Source organism: Henckelia pumila, chromosome 1, assembly GCF_033568475.1.
Source record: "Henckelia pumila isolate YLH828 chromosome 1, ASM3356847v2, whole genome shotgun sequence".
Taxonomy (NCBI): Eukaryota; Viridiplantae; Streptophyta; class Magnoliopsida; order Lamiales; family Gesneriaceae; genus Henckelia; species Henckelia pumila.
In genome coordinates this window covers 163,223,419-163,244,008 of record NC_133120.1, presented here as the reverse complement: position 1 = coordinate 163,244,008, position 20,590 = coordinate 163,223,419, and the positions used below count along the sequence as shown (strand labels likewise).

The following is a 20,590-nucleotide window of genomic DNA, read 5'->3' as shown; positions in this document are numbered from 1 at the left end:
AACCAAGATCATATATGACTAATGGTGGCCTCTGTTGGCTCAAGTCAAATAGAGTGGGAAAGCTAATTATTATACAAAGCAATGAGAGACAGCTTATAGTGCAACACAGTCACCTGATACAATCATGTGCACTTTGAAGATTTATTGCGGAGATTTACAGAACTGCCCTTTTTCATGTGCCACTTTATGCATAAACAATAGCCTCCAGCTAAGTAATCAGCAAAGTTACGACAAATTTTACTCAACTGTAAAGGAGAAGACCCTTTTTTTCCTTTTGGCTTTGAGCAAACTTTTTAAAATCCTGCCTTCATCTTCACAACAATTTTACTGCCATAATGACAAGGGGCGAGTCTGTGCTACACCGAAAATGCTACTCTCGTTTTTGTTAGATTTTCGCATTAACATCTCATTTCAAAACAATAAATGTGCTATATATTTTTAATTTGCGGCAAGATATTCACCGCAGTGGTATTATACAAGTACAGTCGTCAGAAGTAAAACTCCTGATGTAGCGCACAAAAGACACATCTGACGGTGCAGTGTAGAAGGGCTTTGAAATTTTAGTATCAAGTAAGCAAGTAAAGAAAATCAAGAAATTTAAGCTGTCAATCTTGAACTCGATGTATTTCGACTAAACTTACTCCATTGTAGAAATATCATATCACACAAATGACAAATCATCATATACTACAAAAATAATGGGAGAGGTATGCATAACACTACAATATAGCAAAGGATGTTCAGAAAAATGATGTATAGTTTCATATCACGAAAACCAGAAATGATGCAACAGCTAAGCAACTATAAAAAGCTATAACTACATTGTGAGACACTGAAGAAGAACCTTGCAATGGACTGGATGGTGCAAAGGCCGAACCGGGGACTTTGGAGCCTGTTGTATCTGGATTCAGGCTTCGAGTGGAGGGAATTGTTGGCAAGGACGATTTAGCCGGAGTATGGGCCGAGCCACCAGGAGAAGGCAGTAGAGGGGCAATGTCTGGAGGCAATTCAGCATCTGGAGAAACTGGTGGAGGATATGGCAGAACAGCTGGTGCAGATGAAATAGTAGGCGTTGCTAAGTTTACCAGACTAGAGTGTGCCTGTGTAGATGAGGCCATGATGAACATTGTGATGGATGCTGCAAGAAAGTGAAAATAAGCCATTTTTCTAATGATTGTGGAATAAGATGAATCACACTCTAAAAAGATATGAGTAAGTTATGGGAAATGTGCAATGAATTTGACGGATGTTTTTGCTATGATTTGGGGAAAGGGAGAAGGGTGTGAAATCTATATGGGATAAAGTGCCACAAGAAGTTGTGATTATTGGCTGGTGATGAATATTATATGTAAATGGATTGCAAGTGGTGTGCATGTGGGTAGAGGTTAAGGTTGTTTGCTAGTGTCATGCTAATTATTGAGTATTTGAGTCACAAATGTTTTTTTTACTACCAATCATTTCTACTAAAACAAGGCTCTAAAACTAAGTATACTTCCTACTTTTACAAGAATGGTCCTATTCAAGCTTTTACTTCCATTTCTACTTGGTGGTGTCCTACTTGCAATTATCGAGAGCAAAAGTGGTTCTACCAGCAAGGAATTTCAAGAAAAAGCATATTTTCATACATTTTTCTAAAGCAAGACAGATCAGGACAATTTTGATTCGCTTTGTTAGCACAAAACAACAGTTATAACTTATAATACAGGTTCATTTCAGAAGGATCGACATTAAAAAATAACAAGTTATATTCCAGAGAAATGCCACATATAAACATTGGATTGCAAGTTTTGAGTCCATGGATGATGCATGGAACAGTTAAGGATTCCGCAATTGATACAAATATAGGTACAGTAACACAATGAAAACATGGACAGACTTGGAGGCAGTGCAATTGTTGCACATCCAGGGGCATCATTCCCATTTATTTCCTTGTTTCAATTCCTATAAGAAAGTAAATCAGGTATATCAGCCACAAAATGTGCAGTGACGGTCCTTCTGATTCAGAGCCAAAGATGAAGATTTGTCAAACAGCAATACATGTGATCTTTACCAATGAGAACTCCTAGCTAGCGAGGTATCCTCTGCAACTCCAAGGCCACCAGAAAAGCGGCGTCAGCAATATTATGTGTGCACGAACTTCTTAACTGTGATACAAGAGCTTCGATCTTGGCTAATTCCGATGTACCGACAGAAAGTATCATTGAATGTGTCAGATACAGTCGAATGGCAAAACCAAGACTGTGTAAAGTTCGTTCTACCACCAAGTGGGCAATGCCATTACTCCTGGAGTCAAAGAGTGTGGAGACCTTGGAGAGATTCATCATCAAATTCATGGTAGCTTCTCTTGGGGCTGCCTGGAACAACAAAGTTATACATTCGGAGGCCAAATCTGAAATATTTGCTTCACTGGACTTGCTCAATTCCAGCAAGACTCCTACATTGCCACCGAAGTCCATTATATCTTTTATGCATTGCTGCTGGTCTGTGGCACTTTCACTAGAGTTATCAGATAAGAGTATGGGTTCCCTAGAATAGACAAATACCTTCTTTGAACTTACAGATCGTAAAAGGAATGCCCTACAAAGACCGAGAGTCGGTTCTATGAAATCTTCCATCTCCTTGGCATGTACGAACTCTAAAAGGTTTCCAATCTTTCGTACCACTTTTAATTGAGAGAGGATCTTGATTTCTAGCTCTGGAGCAGATGCTAAAGCCAGACACAGCATTACATTGCTTACATTGATAGTTGAAAAGTCACCAAGCAAAAAATCAAAGCACTGTGAAACTGCTTTCATGTGAAGAATGTCTGAGATTTTAATGTGATTGGACTCGATAAGCATCACGAGAAGTTTCTGAGCATACATTGGAATGGGATCTTCATCCACAATCAAAGATGGGTAGAGAGGGAGAAAATAGCTGTTCGATATTGACTTCAACTCTTCTGGCCACTTTTTAGCCTCTGATGTGTCATTCAGTATAAAAACCATGACATCAAAGAAAATCTTCACGCATAAAAATCTAGCATCTCCATCTTTGTTTCCTTTGTATATAGCAGTCAGACTAGGCAGAACCTGACGGAGGAAAATGAAGGGGTAATTGTCGAAAGCTGATGGCTCTTCTGTGATTGATTCTAGAACTCGCAAAAGAGTTATCTGAAAGTCATCTCTGCCCTGAAATTATACAAGAAATTGAACATTACTTTACAAGATAGAGCCTAATCATGGATTAGAAAGCAAAGACAATCCCGGTTAACAAAAATGCTATAAATATGACCCCACCTTTCAGGAAAATTGCAATAATAATTACCACAAAAAGCTCATAATGCTTTTCTGAAGGGATGATACTGCAGTTTAAGATCAACCCCCTCAGCTATCAACATGCTTTTAGATTGTAAGTGACATTGTGTGACATTCAATAAGAGATGTTCATAAATGCATATTGGTGACATGAGCGAGGACGAGTCTGTACAAAAAATAGAAGAGTAACTTGAGTTAAACCTAAATGCAATGTACGGGATTTCCCTTTCATGCAAATATATTCTGTTGCTAGTATGGTGGAAGAAAACTTATAACGAAGATATGTGCAGTAAGAAATTTGGACGAAAATACACATGAACCAGCAAACATTCTGTGCATACAAAACTTTGAAGTTGAGAAAAAGAAAAGAAACAAAACCTTTCGGAGATGAAAATAAGTGTTTTCTACTTTTCTGCAACAAATCTAATGTATAGTTAGGACAGGCCTACAATTAGTGTTTTCTTTAATGTAGATGTAGATTTAACTTTATTAGCGTAGAAACAAAGTTTAAAACTTTTTCATAAATTCACAAATGGAATACATCCAGTCAATTACATTCAAAAAACTAATGGTACACAGAAACAAGAATTACGGATTCATAAAAGTTGATATGCATAATATACAACAGACAACAGCTTCAGTTTGACTCGTGTACCTGGAAGGGTGTCTCGGTCAGTTTAAGAAGATTTGCCACCTGCTGCAAGACCTGCTGAGTGACCATTGAACGCTTGAATAAAGAACTCCCTAAAAGATGAAGAACCACAGGGAAGAAATGAATACTGTTCTTTGCAGAATTTCGACTATTGTGACCAATAACTTGTCCATGACGTTTGCCACCCATAAGTTGCTGAACATCTCCTGTTATAGTTTCAAGCAGACCTGGTACTATAGATGCCACAGCTTGCACAAAAGCATCAAGGCAATGCTGCAAATATTTATCTTTCTCTTTTGAAAGCCTATCAACAGCCGATAGAATTCTTGCATTGCAAAAAAGATGTGGGAGCCATCTCTTTCCAATTTTACATAGTAAAGCCACAAAAACCAGTATCTTTCCCTTCAAAACTTCACTTCCCTGCTCAATAAGAGATAACAGATTCGGGAGAAGATTCTTATCTTCCATCATGGGAAGAAATTGACGTCCAACATTTGTCACCAAATGATTATTGAGCATCGCCATGTTTAGAATGTTCAAACTGATTTGCTGTTCTCGTTGATTTCCCTTGAAAAGGCTCGAAATTATGTCCTTAATGGGGAGTTTCTCCAGAACTTGTTGCATGCTGGAAGGGCTAAAACGAATCAATCGAACCAAACATGATCCTGCCGTGAGCTTCATGTTTTCTTGTTTCCCTGGAGCCCTAAATATGTAGCAGAGATTGCTAATTATATCCTGGCTGGTGAAACGAATCGCCCAGTAGCCACCATGACTAGAGATGTTCTCTATTGTTCTTAAAGCATAAAGCTGGGTTAGATCATCCTCTCCTTTCCGCAAAACAGATGCAATAAAAGAGATTAAAGAACTTGGAACCTGCCCAAAGATTGAGAAAACTACCATAAAAAACATAACACAAACCAACATATAAACAAGTAAACAAGAACAGCATGGAAATCTGCACTGTTATGCAAAAAGAACATACGTAATTATAGTATCAAATCAATTATATGATGGCAAAATAATTAAATATCCATATTTGATCGACAATTTCCAAGTTCATGACTGGTTGAGAAAAGCTAACCTGCCATCCAGAAGAGGGTCGGTTGTCTTTTGATGGAGATTCCTGGGGCTTATTATCCATAGCATGATCACTAAGAGTAGATATGTAAAAGAGTAACTCACCCAAAGCAGCCATAGAGAATCTTCTTACTTTTTCCTGCCTATCTCGAAGGCCATCAGTTAAAGCACCTAGAATTCCAGAATTTGACAAATCATCGCCAATAAAAGTTGAATGGCGAATCAAAAGACCTATAAGGGATGAGAGTTGTACACGCAAAGCCGAAGCTTTGGACTGCCTAAGCATTTTGACAAGAACTAGCATTATGGGACCATTCGTTAAAACATTGGCAGCATCAACATTACTACTTAACCCCTCGAGGTACCTGATAACACCTTGCTTCTCACCTAAAGCCGCATTACCACTCAACAAACTCACAATTCCATTACACAAAGAATCCAGTTTCTCTTTAGGCATTTTCGTGAAATCAGATGCTGGAATTACATCAAATGGAAGGGAAGGAATTGCATCTGATCCTTTGTCGTGTTTTCTGCTTGGCATAACTGGTCTTACCGAGAGATCAGATGGGTGCCAGAATGCCTCTGATAGATCTGTAGATGATTTTGTAGCATTAAAATCTAGAGCATTCCCCGAAACATCTTTAATCCGCGAAGCCTTCCGTTGAGTATTAGCACTGGGTGGGGTAGCTGCCACGTGGCTCACTTCAATGTGCTCAGAAGACAATTCCTGTTCTTGGGTTTTTGAATCTTCTGAGAGAAGGGTGTCTACCACATTTGAAGGATCTGAATGGCTAACTAGGTTGTCCATCTCTTCTGGTTTCTCCTCATGCTTGTTTGGAGTCGATAAGTTATCGTCAACAGTGCAAGATGTGCTCTCAGATCCCTCTATTTCATCAAACCCCTCATCTTCAGCATTCTCATTAAAATCGAGTTCCATGTCATTGTTTTCAATTTTGACTTCTGCATCATTCTTAGTGCTACTAGGTAATGGTCTCCGGTAATTCTCCTTTTCATTTTCTCTCTGCAAATTACCTTTAGCAATTCTTGAAAGTCGCAGAAGATTCAAGCCTCCAATATTATTTGACAGGTTCTTGTGCTTGCTGTCGGGAATTCTGCTTGAAGGATTTGTATGAGTTTTACGATTGCTCGTTACGCCTTTGACAGGTGTTTCTTCTCCTTTGGCCCTAAGATTAGAATTTTCATCTTGTTTACCGGAGCCTCTTGAATTTTTTCCACAAGTTTTAGGAGGAGTCTTGTTCCGAATTGGTCTATCACCATTGCGTTCTGTAAGATGTGGCTCAGAAGACACCTCAATCATGTTAGCAAAAGCTGGTTGAGGAGGTAATGCCAATGGAGAAAATTTTGTCCCCCAAAAAGCATGACTGCAAAGTTCGGGCCACTGCATCCTTTCAGCTGGATCTTTGGTCAACAAAGAATTTATCAAATTTTCAAATGCACGGGTTGGAGTTCCAGGAAGAGCAGGAGTTGCATCCAAAAGGATTGACTTTGCCAACTGAGTGAATTCTTTGCCAACAAATGGAGGCCTTCCAGTATAGCATTCGTATAGCACACAACCAAGAGCCCAGAAATCAGAAGCATATGAGTGAACCCCTCCATCTTGGAATAATTCGGGAGCCATGTAACACGGGGTTCCACGTTTTGCTTGTGGTAACTACAAGTGCAAAAACACGAATAGAAGATTAGATGGAAAAAAGAAAACTTTACTGAGCTTAACTAATGGCATTTTCAGTATGCTTATCCAACAAGCCATATCAGTCGGCCATACTTCTGATAGTGAGAAAATACTAATTAAAAATCCCACCTGAGAGGAAGGTGTCAGTGATATATCACTCAGTTTTCTAGCCAAACCAAAATCACACAACTGCATCACAGAATGATAAAGTGAGTGCATTGTCAGATTGAGTGCATTGTCAGGTTATAAAACGACTACCACGATCCAATTTGGTGGAAGATGAAGATAATACCTTTGTGTGTCCATTTTCGTCCAGAAGTATATTTGATGGTTTTAAGTCACAATAAATGATTCCCTTCGAATGTAAGTACCTTGAATTTGAGGTCATTATCAATGATAAAAACATTTAATAAAAATTACTAAGCAGAAAGATTCAGTGAAAGGGACTCTACTGTAGAGCTAGAACAAGGTCATGAGCCAGATCATGTATAGAATCTTCTGGAAGCTTACCATCCTGCTCGTCAGCAATTATATAATTGTTAAGTAGACGAAAGCTAGGAAATAATCCAAGAAAATAGTTTCATATTGGCAATAACAGTTAAAAGGGTTCAACGGTCCAATAAATGACAATAGGTGACCATAACATTCAATTATTTACTAACGATGCTTTTAAAAGTAAAAACACAATTTTGATTTTAGGTTTGAGTTCAAGCACTATTATAACATTATAGGATTGAGCTCATAAAGCCAACAAGCTGAGATATGATCATGAATAAAACTACAAATTCATGCTCAATAATGAAATTGTGGCGTGAGAGAACATACATGTAGTAAGCCATTATGATTCTCATTTGTGAGTTGTAACTAACAATCTGTACACAGATAAACTTGGTATACCTATTTCAATGAGTATTGAAACTTGTAAGCTTAAAACACGAAGTTTTTTGAGTTTAAATCACTGAAACATACTAAGAGAGCAGCTTGACTAGCATATATCACAAGACATCCTTCTAAAGTTGTGAATGGGACAAAATTCAAGCTGTTTAAGAGGGAAAAAAACTCATGGGAGAAAAACAGTAAGCTTATAGCAATAGATCCCATTTCGTATTTATATGTTTGTGTTCGAAACAAATTGCATAACTAAGATTTATAATCAGAAACATCATCAAAGCATGGTGGCATTCAAGCTATGTCATCAATGAGTTGTGAAAACTAAATCACCTGTTGCAATAAAGTCATTAGATCTCCTCCAACACAATACTCCAGAACTAACCACAAATGTGCTGATGTTTCATACCTATATTATCATTTAGCGAGAAGATGATGTAAGACAAATCGATCGAGGATAAGAATATAAGCATCTAACTGCAGATTCTAGTGGGGCATGAAAGCCAAGTTTGTGTTCACTCTTCAAAATGAAAGATTGTTGTATGCCTTCAGATAGCCGCAAAACTTACCACGAGTAGAACTTTAGCACATTGGAGTGATCCAGTGTGTGGAGAATCCGAACCTGTCACCAAGGAAAAAATGGATGATCCGAAAAAGATATAAATCCAATAGCGGATAAAAAGTCAGCTGTGTAACTTTTGAGCTTGAGCTAAATGTCTTCATAGTGGATTCATTATCTTTGCTAAGGAGTGGCAGAGTGATCCTTGTTCAAAAACACTTGCAAACATTCTGTCATTTAGGTTACGAGGTGCTCTAGTAATCAAGCAGAATGAGGCTCAGAAACTTCAAAAGGGAAGATTTTGGCAGTACCATGCAGAAATTGATAGCAGGTCATTTGTTCGCAATAAGAACTTACAGCACTGGTAGAGATATGGCACCAATTGAAGTAAATCTAAATTACACGACCAAGGAATCCTATTCGTCCTAAACAAAACCGGAAATTAACATCAACCCACTTCAATACCAGTGCGCTGAAAGCCCTACATTGAGCTATATCCACTTCACTACCAACATTTTGGGAGGAAATGCGCATTAGATAAGGTGGTGAAATTAATTATCTTTTTTTTTGTTCAGTCGACTACACCAATTCGTAACAAGACTCCACGCTTTTAATCGCAATACTAAAAACAATGCTCTCTCTCTGAAGTGTAGAAACAGTTTGCAAGTGTACTTACTTCTTGCAGGACCTTCGTTCTGTTCGATTTGTCCACGCTTTTAATCGCAAAATACTCGATCGTCTTCTTCTTCCGTCCTTTATATACCGTCTGATACCACACACGGATTCAAGCAAATAAATCAGAAACATAAAACGAATTACCTAACAATTGGGATTTTTCAACGAGATGGAGTACAAATGAAAGTGTAATTACCGAATATTTTCCACGGCCAATCGCTTCATAAATGTGATAGTGATTCATGCTTCCACTTCTCCAAATCCGAAACAATTTTCTTTTTTGAGGAAGCCTCTGAAAGAGAGAGAGAGAGAGACTGGAGAAATGTGTGAGCGGGAAGAAGAGAAGGGGCTGAATTGAAATTCAAATTAGAAATGAAGACGGGATCAGGTGGGCCGACGGGTCCTACTCCGGTATAAAAGTTTCATTGCTAAATTAGGATGTCCATTTATGTTTTTTCATTTTCGATTTTGAAATATATAATCCGATATTTGAACAATTTTTCTTCAATTCGATTTGATTTTTTGCCCAAAAGATTCGGTTATTTCGGTTTTGATGGAATGATTTTTATTAATAATATAATATAATATTTTTTACATGATTTATTTATTTGTAAAATTTTAAATTCAAAGTCTAAATGACTTTAAAGTAAACACTAATAAACTAAAAATTATTATAAATAATCATGTATTACTAAGTATCATCTCATAAAATATATAATATAAATAAAATTATTAATTTAATAAAATTTTGGTTTTTTCGGTTTGCTCTGTTTTGACATATATAATCCGATATCGAACCAAATAAATTTTGATTTTAATATTTATATCTGAATTTCGAAATCCAGTTTTCGATTCGGTTCTATGTTTGGTTTTTCCGGTTTGGATTTACGGTTTTTTTATTTTATCCAAAGTTTAAACACCACTATTGCTAAAGAACAATTTTTTAATCCGATAAAATAAGTTTTTTGTCCGAAATTTTATTTTATTTTATTAATTAATTTTTCAAATATTGGTTTTATTAAAATAAATTCTGAATTTTGGTTATTTTTGTCTATTACATGAACGTTCAATTTTCGCTGAAAAACGCTTATTAGACAATATTTAAAACTGATGTGGACAAAAAATTTGGCGATCTCTTGATTTTGAAGGGAAAACTATTTACTTGAAAACATGTTTACATTAAAAAAGTATATCAAATCAAATAATTTTTACAAGTTATATACATAATTACATATCACTAGAAAAATTCAACGATTGTACATCAAAATATGTTTTAACCACCACCTAATTAGTGTTTTTTTGACAAAATTAATATTACGGTGGTGAATGAACCGAAATAGCCTAAATTTGAAAATTACCGTACCAATACTAATATTAAAAAGTTGATGGATCAAAACCTAAAAAAAACAAATTATTACACTAATTTTTTTTCCTCTTTTTAGCCGTGAACTCAAAAAATAGTTCTTTTTCTATCATATCCACCGCCACATTAAAAAATTAAAAATCAACTATTTTTAGTTCTATTCGAAAATTGTCAACGACAATTTTTTCGCACGAGAAAATTAAACTTTTTTTTCAATCACTTATCCTCTTTTTTGTTTGTTTTGATTTACAAATTTTGGTCTTGTTACATAATTTTTATTTTGGCATGGTTACTATCAAAATTGTTTTATTTTCGTTAGAAAATGCTGATTAAGACGGGGTGTTAAAATTAGCAAAGACAAAAATTTGGTGATTTATTGTAGCGTGTTAACCTAAAAAAAAAATTAACAGATTTAACAAATTTTACAAGTTTTATGCATGTCGCTAGAAAAAGAACGATTATGAGACCAAAAGTGATTTGACTACCAACTAATTAGTGTTTTATGACAAAAAATAAATATTTTGATGATAGATAACCAAAATAATCGAAATTCGGAAATTGTTTTACCAATACCAAATATTAAAAGTTAATGGGACAAACCCAAAAAATAAAATAATGTTGGACTAAGAAAAATATTCTCTTTTTAGTCATTAATTAAAAAAAAAAGATAAATTTGTTTTAAATTCTCAAATCCAAACATAACTTTGCATTCAGTCTCTGACAAACAAAATGTATTTTGCAATCTCTGATCTACAAAAAAATATTTCTTCACTCCTTAGGCCCACATATGCTTTCTCGGATGATAGTCGGTATAAAACATTGAAATACAGACTAATACATACATAACATTTGATCGTAAATTGTTTCAAAGTTGATGCTAATATACGATTTTTAAATGCTAAAATACGTACGCAAGTATTGGTATTAATGACATATTTGGCTTTTTTTTAACGAACATCGATACAAAGCATTAAAAATATGATATTGAAGTACCAATTATTTTAAATTTTGGTACTAATATATGGTTGTTGAGTATCCAAACTATAACTGTCAAAGTGAGTTGGACCCGTTGGATTGGCCCGCCCCTCATATAGGCGGATCGAATTGACAAATTTCCAATCCGCCTAAAATTCGGGCTGGTCCTGGCCATGCCCAACCCCGCTAAGTGGTGGGTTGTGGTGGAATGCGGGCTCACTCGCTCCAACCAGCAAAATATAACTAAAAATTGGTGGGTTAAGTGCCCCGCACCTGTCTGTCAAATAGACGGATTGGCTTGCTGATTTCCCAACCCTCGCCAAATGGTGGCCGCCCCCTCCCCCCAACTGGCTCGTTTTGGTGGGTTACGTGTTAGCCTGTCCCGCCGGTTCGTTTTGACAGCTCTTGTATGGACCAATCCGCATCACCTACTAGTTAAAAACTTTAAGCATGCAATTAATAAACTTAATTAATCGGTAAAGCAATCGGCAGAATACAACATACACTAAAACCCAAAGCGATAAATATTATACAACCATATCAAATAAATTTGTATAAAGAACCCTGAACAAAACAACAACTCACTGCAACACCGGTCATGCTCTCAACCTTGCCTCGATCCTCCGGCCTCGTCCAGCCTGAGACCTACCCCATCGAATATGGTGTCTAATAAATAACAAAAAGATGTGAGCGAATAACGCTTAGAACGTAAAGTACGAGTATACAAACCGATATGATGTATCCAAATGGTTAGATACTTGTTAAATATCGATTCTTGCTCAGTATAGGCCCCAAATGAGTGTGTAGTATCATGTGAGGTCATCTCTGCTGGGTAACTCCCCACACTCATCAAGATTACTGTAGCGTTAGTGTATAGGATTGAGCGACCCTAGTCAAAAGGCTATATCGAATGAGATACGACTCAATATGAATATGCACATGTAATATAATGTAATAAAGCAGTAAAACATGGATCATGACACGTAAATACAACATATAAACATGCATACTCGCTGACAATCTCAATCAGTACTTACATACATTTTCTAAGGAAGTCCTAGCAAAACAAATATAGAGTCCAAGCCTACAAGCCAATAATCATTGTATCAGTAACACTAGTCTAAAAACCTTAACTAAGATAGTAGATACTCCCAAATTCTAACAGGGATTTCAGACTACACCTGCGTCCATCGTCAATCTTTTGATGTTGAAGGTTCCAACTCTTGGGCACAGCTTCGCTGCTACCTTGAAAACGTCTCGTTGTTGCACGGCCCTCGATAGAAAGGGCTAAAAACCCACAAAAGAAACTGGAAATGAGGGAATAGTTGTGAATTTTCAAGTTGAAAGTAAGCATCGAATGCTCTATTTATAAGCAACGATACAACGTTTGGATGCATGGATCGGACGCTCCGATCTATGCATGGATGCCATGTTCAGAACTGTGCACTTTGGAAGCTCCGATATCGGATCTTCCGATCTCTGCACGGACCGACGTATCTAAAGCCTCTTGACACCTAAGTGGTTGATTGAGTTCAGACCTTCTGAATTTTCACGTGTCTGTGCACAAGTGACAACTCACATTCCGCATGGCCTAACTCTGATTGGATTTTTCGACCTTGGGTTCGGATCTTCCGAACTCCCCTTAGCTTCCGAACTCAACAACGATCACTTCGGTGCTTCCGAACTCTTCGAGAGTTCCGAGTATTGTTTGCTTAATTCTGATCCGATTAAACACTTGGTTAATTAAGATCGTGATATTTTAATCATGGTTCACCATTTTATCTTATAAAATAGGGTGCGCGTTACTACAACTCTAATCCAAAATGTGTTGCAAGTTATGATATTAATAAATTTGCTCAAATTTTGAACCCAAAATTTTATCTGTTTTACCAGATTTAAATTGATTAGTGATCAAATTATAAATATCATATATTAATATCATATTTTTAATTTTTGTATTGATTTTCAACTGTAAAAAGACATGTATGTTGAATCCGATATTTTGGTGATAACAAACAACAACTCATTGTATAGGAATGTGCTGCCAACCATTGTATTTCAGGAACCTACTACAACTTCTACCGGAAGCTTGTCAACCGCCTTTATCTCTCGACCGGCTGAAGTCACAAGCCTATCAACTGGCTATCAAAACCAGCAGAGGATAAATCTATCTACCGGAAGCTTGTCAACCGCCTTTATCTCTCGACCGGTTGAAGTCACAAGCTTATCGACTGGTTATTCAAACCAGCAGAGGACAAATATCTCTACCGGTAGAATGCCAACTGCCTATCTAGATATCTCGAGACAAGTACCTGTGACAAGATGTTCTTTGCAGGATCTTTTATTAAAAGCAGAACCGGCGTTTCAGAAGATTTGTTGACTCCTGCAAATCAAGACAACAGGTTGTACCAAAATGGCAAAAACACAGAATGACTGCAGATAAAGCATTCGACCGTTTATTCCAGTTTTGGATCCTGGAAGTTGTCTGCAGTGTACGATCCTCATGCAGAATCATCAATGCATTTATGAGCATTAAATGTGCATTCAATGCAGCATCAGAACGTTCAAAATAAAGACGTTGATGATTGACCTATATAAAGGGAAGATTGCTCAAACAACAATATGCAGTGAGACAAGACAACGAAGAGAGACAAGCAACTCAGAAAAATTTCAATCACTTGACTAATATCAGAAGTCCTCATCTGATATACTTGAGCACACTTACAAGATCATTCATCTGCTGCTCAAATAAACCCTCGCCTACAGTTCACATATCTGATCGTCAAGGATCATCCTAGGGTTTTCAAGCCTCTCGACCGCTCTGCAGTCTGAGAAGCTCAACTCAACTATACTCAGTGTTGAAGAGACTTGAAGCTGCTCTGAAAGCTTCCACCAGTCTGATAAGAACTGAGAATCTTATCTGTGTAAATCTAGGAGTTTCGGATTAGGCATTGGATAAGTCCTAAGTCTGAAGTGGGTGTATTACAAGACGTTGTAATAACCAAAGTCTTCTAGTGAATTCCTTCCTAAGTGGAAGAAGGGGAGACGTAGAAGGATTAAGCCTTCGAACTTCCATAAAATCGTGCTTTAGCATTTACTGCAACTTATCTCACATCCTGCTCATACATTGCATTATAAACTTTGCATCACTAAAACCTTTGAACTATTTCCGCACTATTTAAGTTGTTCAAAACATTTTAGAAGTTGAGAAAACTGATTAAGTGAACTAAACCTCACTTGATCTTTCTAAAGAAGTAGAAGAAAAGTTTCAGAGTGTATTCACCCCCCCCTCTACCCTCTGAACCGATCCCAACAAGTGGTATCAGAGCGGGTTCCTTTCTCAACTGCTGATCTGAAGTTTTCAAATCATGACTTCTTTCAACAGAATTCCTATGTTTTCTAAAGAAGAGTATGATGATTGGAAAATTCGCATGCAGGCACATCTTGCAGCACAGGATGATGACATGCTATATGTCATAACAGACGGTCCTATCAAAATTATGAAGGTCAACCCAGCTCTAGCCGATGGTGCAGGACAAATGATTGAGAAACCAAGAGCTGAGTGGACCACTGAGGACAAAAAGAAGGCCAATCTTGACAACGTGGCCCGGGACATCCTATACAAAACACTGGACAAGAATATGTTCAGCAAAATCAAGTCATGTTCCACAGCAAAGGAGATTTGGGAGAAGCTCACTCAGCTGTGTGAAGGGAATGACCAGACAAAGGAAAACAAGCTCACTCTGGCCATTCAAAAATATGACAACGCCAAAATGAAGCCAGGGGAAACCATGGCTGAATTTGATGAACGGTTCAGTAGTATCATCTGTGATCTTACTGCTTTAGGTAAAACTTATACTAACCGTGAAATTGCTGTGAAGGTTATGAGAGCTCTGCCCAAAGAATGGGAGATCAAGACAGTGGCCATGAGAGAGTCAAAAGATTTGAGCAAGGTTGAACTGCATGATCTCTTTGCTGATCTCAAAGCCTACGAGTTCGAGCTCAACATGAGAACAGAAGATGAACCATCCACATCTCAACCAACCAAGGCCTTAACCTCAACCGTGATACGTCCACCGGTCGAGGAACCTCCAAAGAGATCAGCTGAGCAAATCAGCAATGAAGCCATGACACTCTTTGTCAAGAAATTTGGTAAATTTATGCGTAAAAACAATTCTAAATTTAAAAATTATCATAAATCGGACCATACAAACGATGGTCCTACTTGTTTTAACTGTGGAAAGCCAGGCCATTTCATTGCAGACTGCACCAAGCCTAAGAACAATGATCAGAAGCAATTCTCCGAAAGAAGAAGGGGTAAGGAGGATAAAAGGACGTTTAGAAAAGGAAAAGACCAAAGGGTTCTAGTAGCAGATGAAAGCAAAAGCAAGTGGGCTGAGTCTGACTCTGACAACTCCAATACCGGAAGCTCTTCAGATGACAGCGATGATGAAAAAGTGGAATGCCTTATGGCCGACATCGAAGAAGAAGCTGAGGAGGTATTTGACTTTGGCTCACCTGAATTTACTCACAGTGATTTAGTTACTGCTTTACACGAAATGGCTAATGAATACAAAGCATTATCCAAGGAGTTCGAGGAAGTAAAGGCAGAAAGAGCTAACCTAAAAGATAAGTCAAGCAAATCAAGCTGCATGCAGCAAAAAGAGCTTGATGGTCTTAAGGTCAAGCTAAGTCTGCTGGCTACTGAGAACGACACCTTGAAAAGAGTATTCCAAGCTACCTTGATTGAAAATAAAAAACTACTTGAAACCATTAAGGCTTGGAATAAATCTTCGGTAACCATTGACAAGATTCAAGAAATCCAAAGACCGGTGCATGATAAAACCGGTCTAGGGTTTGGAACAAATGAACAGTCTATGGAATCCTGTATTCAGTCAAGCCTGGACAAAGGCAATCTTAACAAAATAAGATTTGTCAGGTCCAGCACGATATATGAACACGATAAGTGCAGCTTTGACAAAAATCAGAAAGTATCGAACGAACGAAGCTCTAAGCATAGAGGGCTGGGATATGTGGATCCCCAGACCTCTAATCAAAGAGGAACTTGGATCAAACCAAAACCTAATGAAAGAAGAAAGGGAAACCAATCTAATTTCAAAAGGCCATGGAATGAGTCTAACTACTCTAAGAAAATATGGTCAAAGGAGAAGCCTTACCAGTACTTTAATTGCAGGCCAGTTCAAAAGAGGTACATGCTAACTGATGAAAATAAAAAAGGCAAGCAGCACACAGCAACCTCACAAGCACACACATTTACTGCCTATCGACCGCACAGATTTCTGGACACACACACGGGCAAACCTGTAAGGGTGTTCCAGGTGTGGGTCCCGAAAGGGCTAATCCGACCTGGACCCTACTAGATATGGGTACCAAAAGTTCTTCACTCTTTGCAGGTACTAAAAGTCCAAACGGGCGAGAAAACCACTTCTATCAAGGACACTACCTGGTATTTAGATAGCGGTTGCTCACGACACATGACAGGGAATCCAGAACTTCTAACAGAAGTGGTGTTGTGCAAAGGACCAAAGATCAGCTTTGGAGACAACTCCAAAGGTAAAACCGTGGGTAAGGGTAAGATCATCCATGGTAACTTCATTATTAAAGATGTGTTACTTGTTGACAAACTATGCTATAATTTGATAAGTATTAGTCAACTATGTGACAATGATCATTCGGTCGAGTTTCACAAACACACGTGCCTCATAAAAAATGACAAAGGTGAGACTCTTATGACCGGTGTACGAGACCTAAACACCTACAAGGTAAACTGGTCTTGCTCACATATTTCTTCACCCACTTGTCTTACTGCTCATCATGATAAACATTGGTTGTGGCATAAGCGGTTAAATCATCTAAATTTTAAGTCCATTTTTAACTTGAGGAAGCATGATTTGGTTTCTGGTTTGCCCGAAGGAGATTTTGTAAAAGACAAAGTTTGTCCTGCTTGTCAACTAGGAAAGCAGGTGAGAGCAACTTTTAAAAATAAAGGGTGTATGTCCTCTTCCAAATGTTTAGACTTACTTCACATGGACCTATTTGGTCCTATACCAGTAAGAAGCATAGGGGGAATGAGATATGCTCTTGTTGTTATAGATGACTTTTCTCGATTTACTTGGGTCATCTTTCTCTCTTCAAAAGATCAAACTGCACCTCACCTGATTAAGCTTTTTAAACGCTTGCAAAATGAACAATCTACTGTAATAGATAGAATCAGGAGTGATAGAGGGACTGAATTTTTAAACATCACTCTTATGACTTATCTAGATGATCAGGGAATCAAGCATGAGTTGTCAGCTGCTAGATCCCCACAGCAAAATGGGGTGGCTGAAAGAAGGAACCGTACTTTAAAAGAAGCAGCCAGAACTATGATTGCTGATTCAAATGTTTCTCAAAGACTTTGGGCAGAAGCAGTTAACACAGCTTGCTATACTCAAAACAGATCTATGATTAATAAACGATTTAACAAAACTCCATATGAGATCTGGAATGGCACAAAACCTGACATTTCTTATTTCAAAATTTTTGGGTGCAAATGCTTTATCCACAACAATGGCAAAAACCATTTGACAGCCTTCGATGCCAAAGCAGACGAAGGAACTTTTATTGGTTACTCAGCCGTTAGCAGAGCTTATCGAGTGTTCAATCAAAGATCACTAACGGTCGAGGAAACCATTCATGTTGTTTTTGATGAATCTACTCTATGTACAGAACAAACTCAAGGGAGCATAAATGATCTGAGTCACAGACTGGAAAACACAAATCTACAGGAAGAGAGTGACAGTGATCTATATCCTCCAAAGAAGGATGATCCAGTTCCCTCCACCGGGTGTGATCAAACAAGGCCAGAAGTGGATCCACCGGTTGATAACAATCCTCCAGCCAATGATGATCCAGTAAACGAGGACGTTCATCAACCAATTGATGACAACCCTTTAGGGAATTATTTTAGGTGGAACAAAGATCATCCACCTGGGTTGGTCATAGGTGACCCTTCTGCTCCTCGAAAAACACGTGGTCAAATGATTAATGAATTCTTGCATGCCGCTTTCATATCTCAGGTAGAGCCCAAGAAAATAGATGAAGCTCTATCAGATGCCAGCTGGATTGAAGCTATGCAAGAAGAGTTGAATCAATTCACCCGCAACAATGTTTGGCATCTAGTTCCTCGACCGAAAAATCAAAATGTGATTGGAACTAGATGGGTGTTTCGTAACAAGCTCGATGAACATGGCACTGTTGTGCGTAACAAAGCTCGACTTGTTGCTCAAGGATTCAGACAAGAAGAAGGCATAGACTTTGAGGAATCTTTCGCGCCAGTTGCAAGACTAGAAGCAATCCGCATCTTTCTTGCTTATGCAGCCTTCAAGAATTTTAAAGTTTATCAAATGGATGTGAAGTCTGCATTCCTCAATGGTCTACTTCAAGAAGAGGTGTACGTTGAACAACCACCAGGTTTTGTCAATCCTACTCATCCTCAATATATCTATAAACTTGACAAAGCTCTCTATGGATTAAAACAAGCACCGCGTGCTTGGTATGACACTTTGCTAAAATTTTTACTGGAACATGATTTCCAAATTGGAACGGTCGATAAGACCCTGTTTAAATTTGTAAAAGGTGATCATGTGTTACTAGTACAAATTTATGTTGATGACATTATATTTGGGTCAACTAACCCCAAGTTGTGCTCAAAGTTCTCTAAACTGATGAAGGAGAAGTTTGAAATGAGCATGATGGGCGAGCTAAACTTCTTTCTTGGACTTCAAGTAAAGCAACTTGAAACTGGAATATTCATCAATCAGTCCAAGTATGCCAAGGAATTGGTAAAGAAGTTTGGAATGGAACAATGCTCAACTGTATCTACCCCCATGAGTACATCAATTAAGCTTGATAAAGATGAAGGGGGAATTCCGGTTGAGGTAACCATGTATCGAGGCCTTATTGGTTCACTGCTCTATTTGACTGCCAGTCGACCGGATATCATGTATTCAGTTTGTTTATGTGCTAGATTTCAAGCCGCACCTAAGCAATCTCATTTCATTGCTACCAAACGAATACTTAAATATATTAAAGGAACTACTAATGTGGGTCTTTGGTATCCCAAAGATTCAAATCTTAATCTTATTGGCTATTCAGATGCAGATTATGCAGGTTGTAGAATTGATCGCAAAAGTACAAGTGGCACATGTCAATTCCTTGGAGATAGACTAATTTCGTGGTCAAGTAAGAAGCAGACATCAATTGCTACCTCGACCGCCGAAGCAGAATACCTTGCTGCTGGCAGCTGTTGTGCTCAAATACTCTGGATTCAACAGCAGTTTAATGATTATGGGATTCGGTCGAGTGAAGCTCCAATCTACTGTGACAATACAAGTGCCATAGCCATCACTCACAATCCAGTGATGCACTCTCGAACAAAGCACATTGATGTCAGGCATCACTTTATCCGAGATCATGTCTTAAAGAAGGAAATTAGGCTGGAATACATCTCTACCGATCAGCAAGCAGCAGACATATTCACCAAGCCTCTACCGGACGCTAAGTTTTCATATTTTCGAAATATTCTTGGCTTAGTAGATTTAAGTTAGTATGCATGTGTTTAGGGGGAATGATTGTCAATATGACATTAATAGATTAGCTGTTACGTTGCCATTAATATTGGCATATCATCCGCCTTTAACTAGTCTCTGACAGACTTCGTACTAGCAGCTTGGTGCTTTGAACCAAATGACATTAATTGGGCGCCGTGATTATGCTCTTCAAAACTTTTTGAATTTCAAAAATACTTTTCATGACATCACCCTATGGCCCATAGGTTCCTATATATACTTCTTTACACTCGTATATCAATCTTTCACCTTTGCTAAAAACTTTCATATTGTATTAAACGCTCCATCGAATTACTCTCAAGCTTTTGCTTACTCTTTGCTCGAGTTCTTATCTATAGATATCATGTCGATCCAGAAGACTTGCCTCGCCATCAACTTTGATTCCGTTGTTAAGGCAAACAACGTAGGAATAACTGAGGTCTTCACCATGCTTGAAGCCTCTGGACTGAAGAAATTTCTGGAATGCAGCGCCATCTGCGATTTGCCTGTTTTGAAGGAGTTCTTCGCAACCGCTCAAATCGAGCATGGGACTATCAAATGCTTGATCAAGACAGAGGTCTACTCCTTCAATCAGAAGTTCTTCGCTAGCACATTTGATCTGCCCTCCAGGGGTTTGACAAAATGCACGGATCTTCCAGATGGTAACTGCTCTTATTGGTTGAAGGAGTTCTCAACTACTGATGCTCCGATCAAACTGCCGGCCCAGAAGACATCTCTCAAAGCTCCATTCAGGCTACTGACTAATATCGTGGCCAAGAATCTTCTGGCCAAGGCTGGATCTT

At 38.1% G+C, this 20,590-nt stretch overlaps 1 protein-coding gene across 1 annotated transcript; it reads right to left on the bottom strand.

Annotated features, from left to right (window-relative positions):
- Positions 1 to 1,019: 1,019 nt before the first annotated feature.
- On the bottom strand, positions 1,020 to 9,158 carry LOC140890674 (serine/threonine-protein kinase RUNKEL). Its single transcript, XM_073298634.1, has 12 exons — positions 9,037 to 9,158; positions 8,842 to 8,931; positions 8,176 to 8,228; positions 7,940 to 8,015; positions 7,171 to 7,232; positions 7,011 to 7,089; positions 6,848 to 6,907; positions 5,030 to 6,697; positions 3,952 to 4,821; positions 2,051 to 3,170; positions 1,877 to 1,941; positions 1,020 to 1,138 (listed from the first exon to the last, which is right to left on the bottom strand). Exons 1-10 carry the CDS (start codon positions 9,082 to 9,084, stop codon positions 2,067 to 2,069), a joined length of 4,110 nt encoding a protein of 1,369 aa, XP_073154735.1. The 5' UTR covers positions 9,085 to 9,158; the 3' UTR covers positions 1,020 to 1,138; positions 1,877 to 1,941; positions 2,051 to 2,066.
- Between the last annotated feature and the right edge of the window lie 11,432 nt (positions 9,159 to 20,590).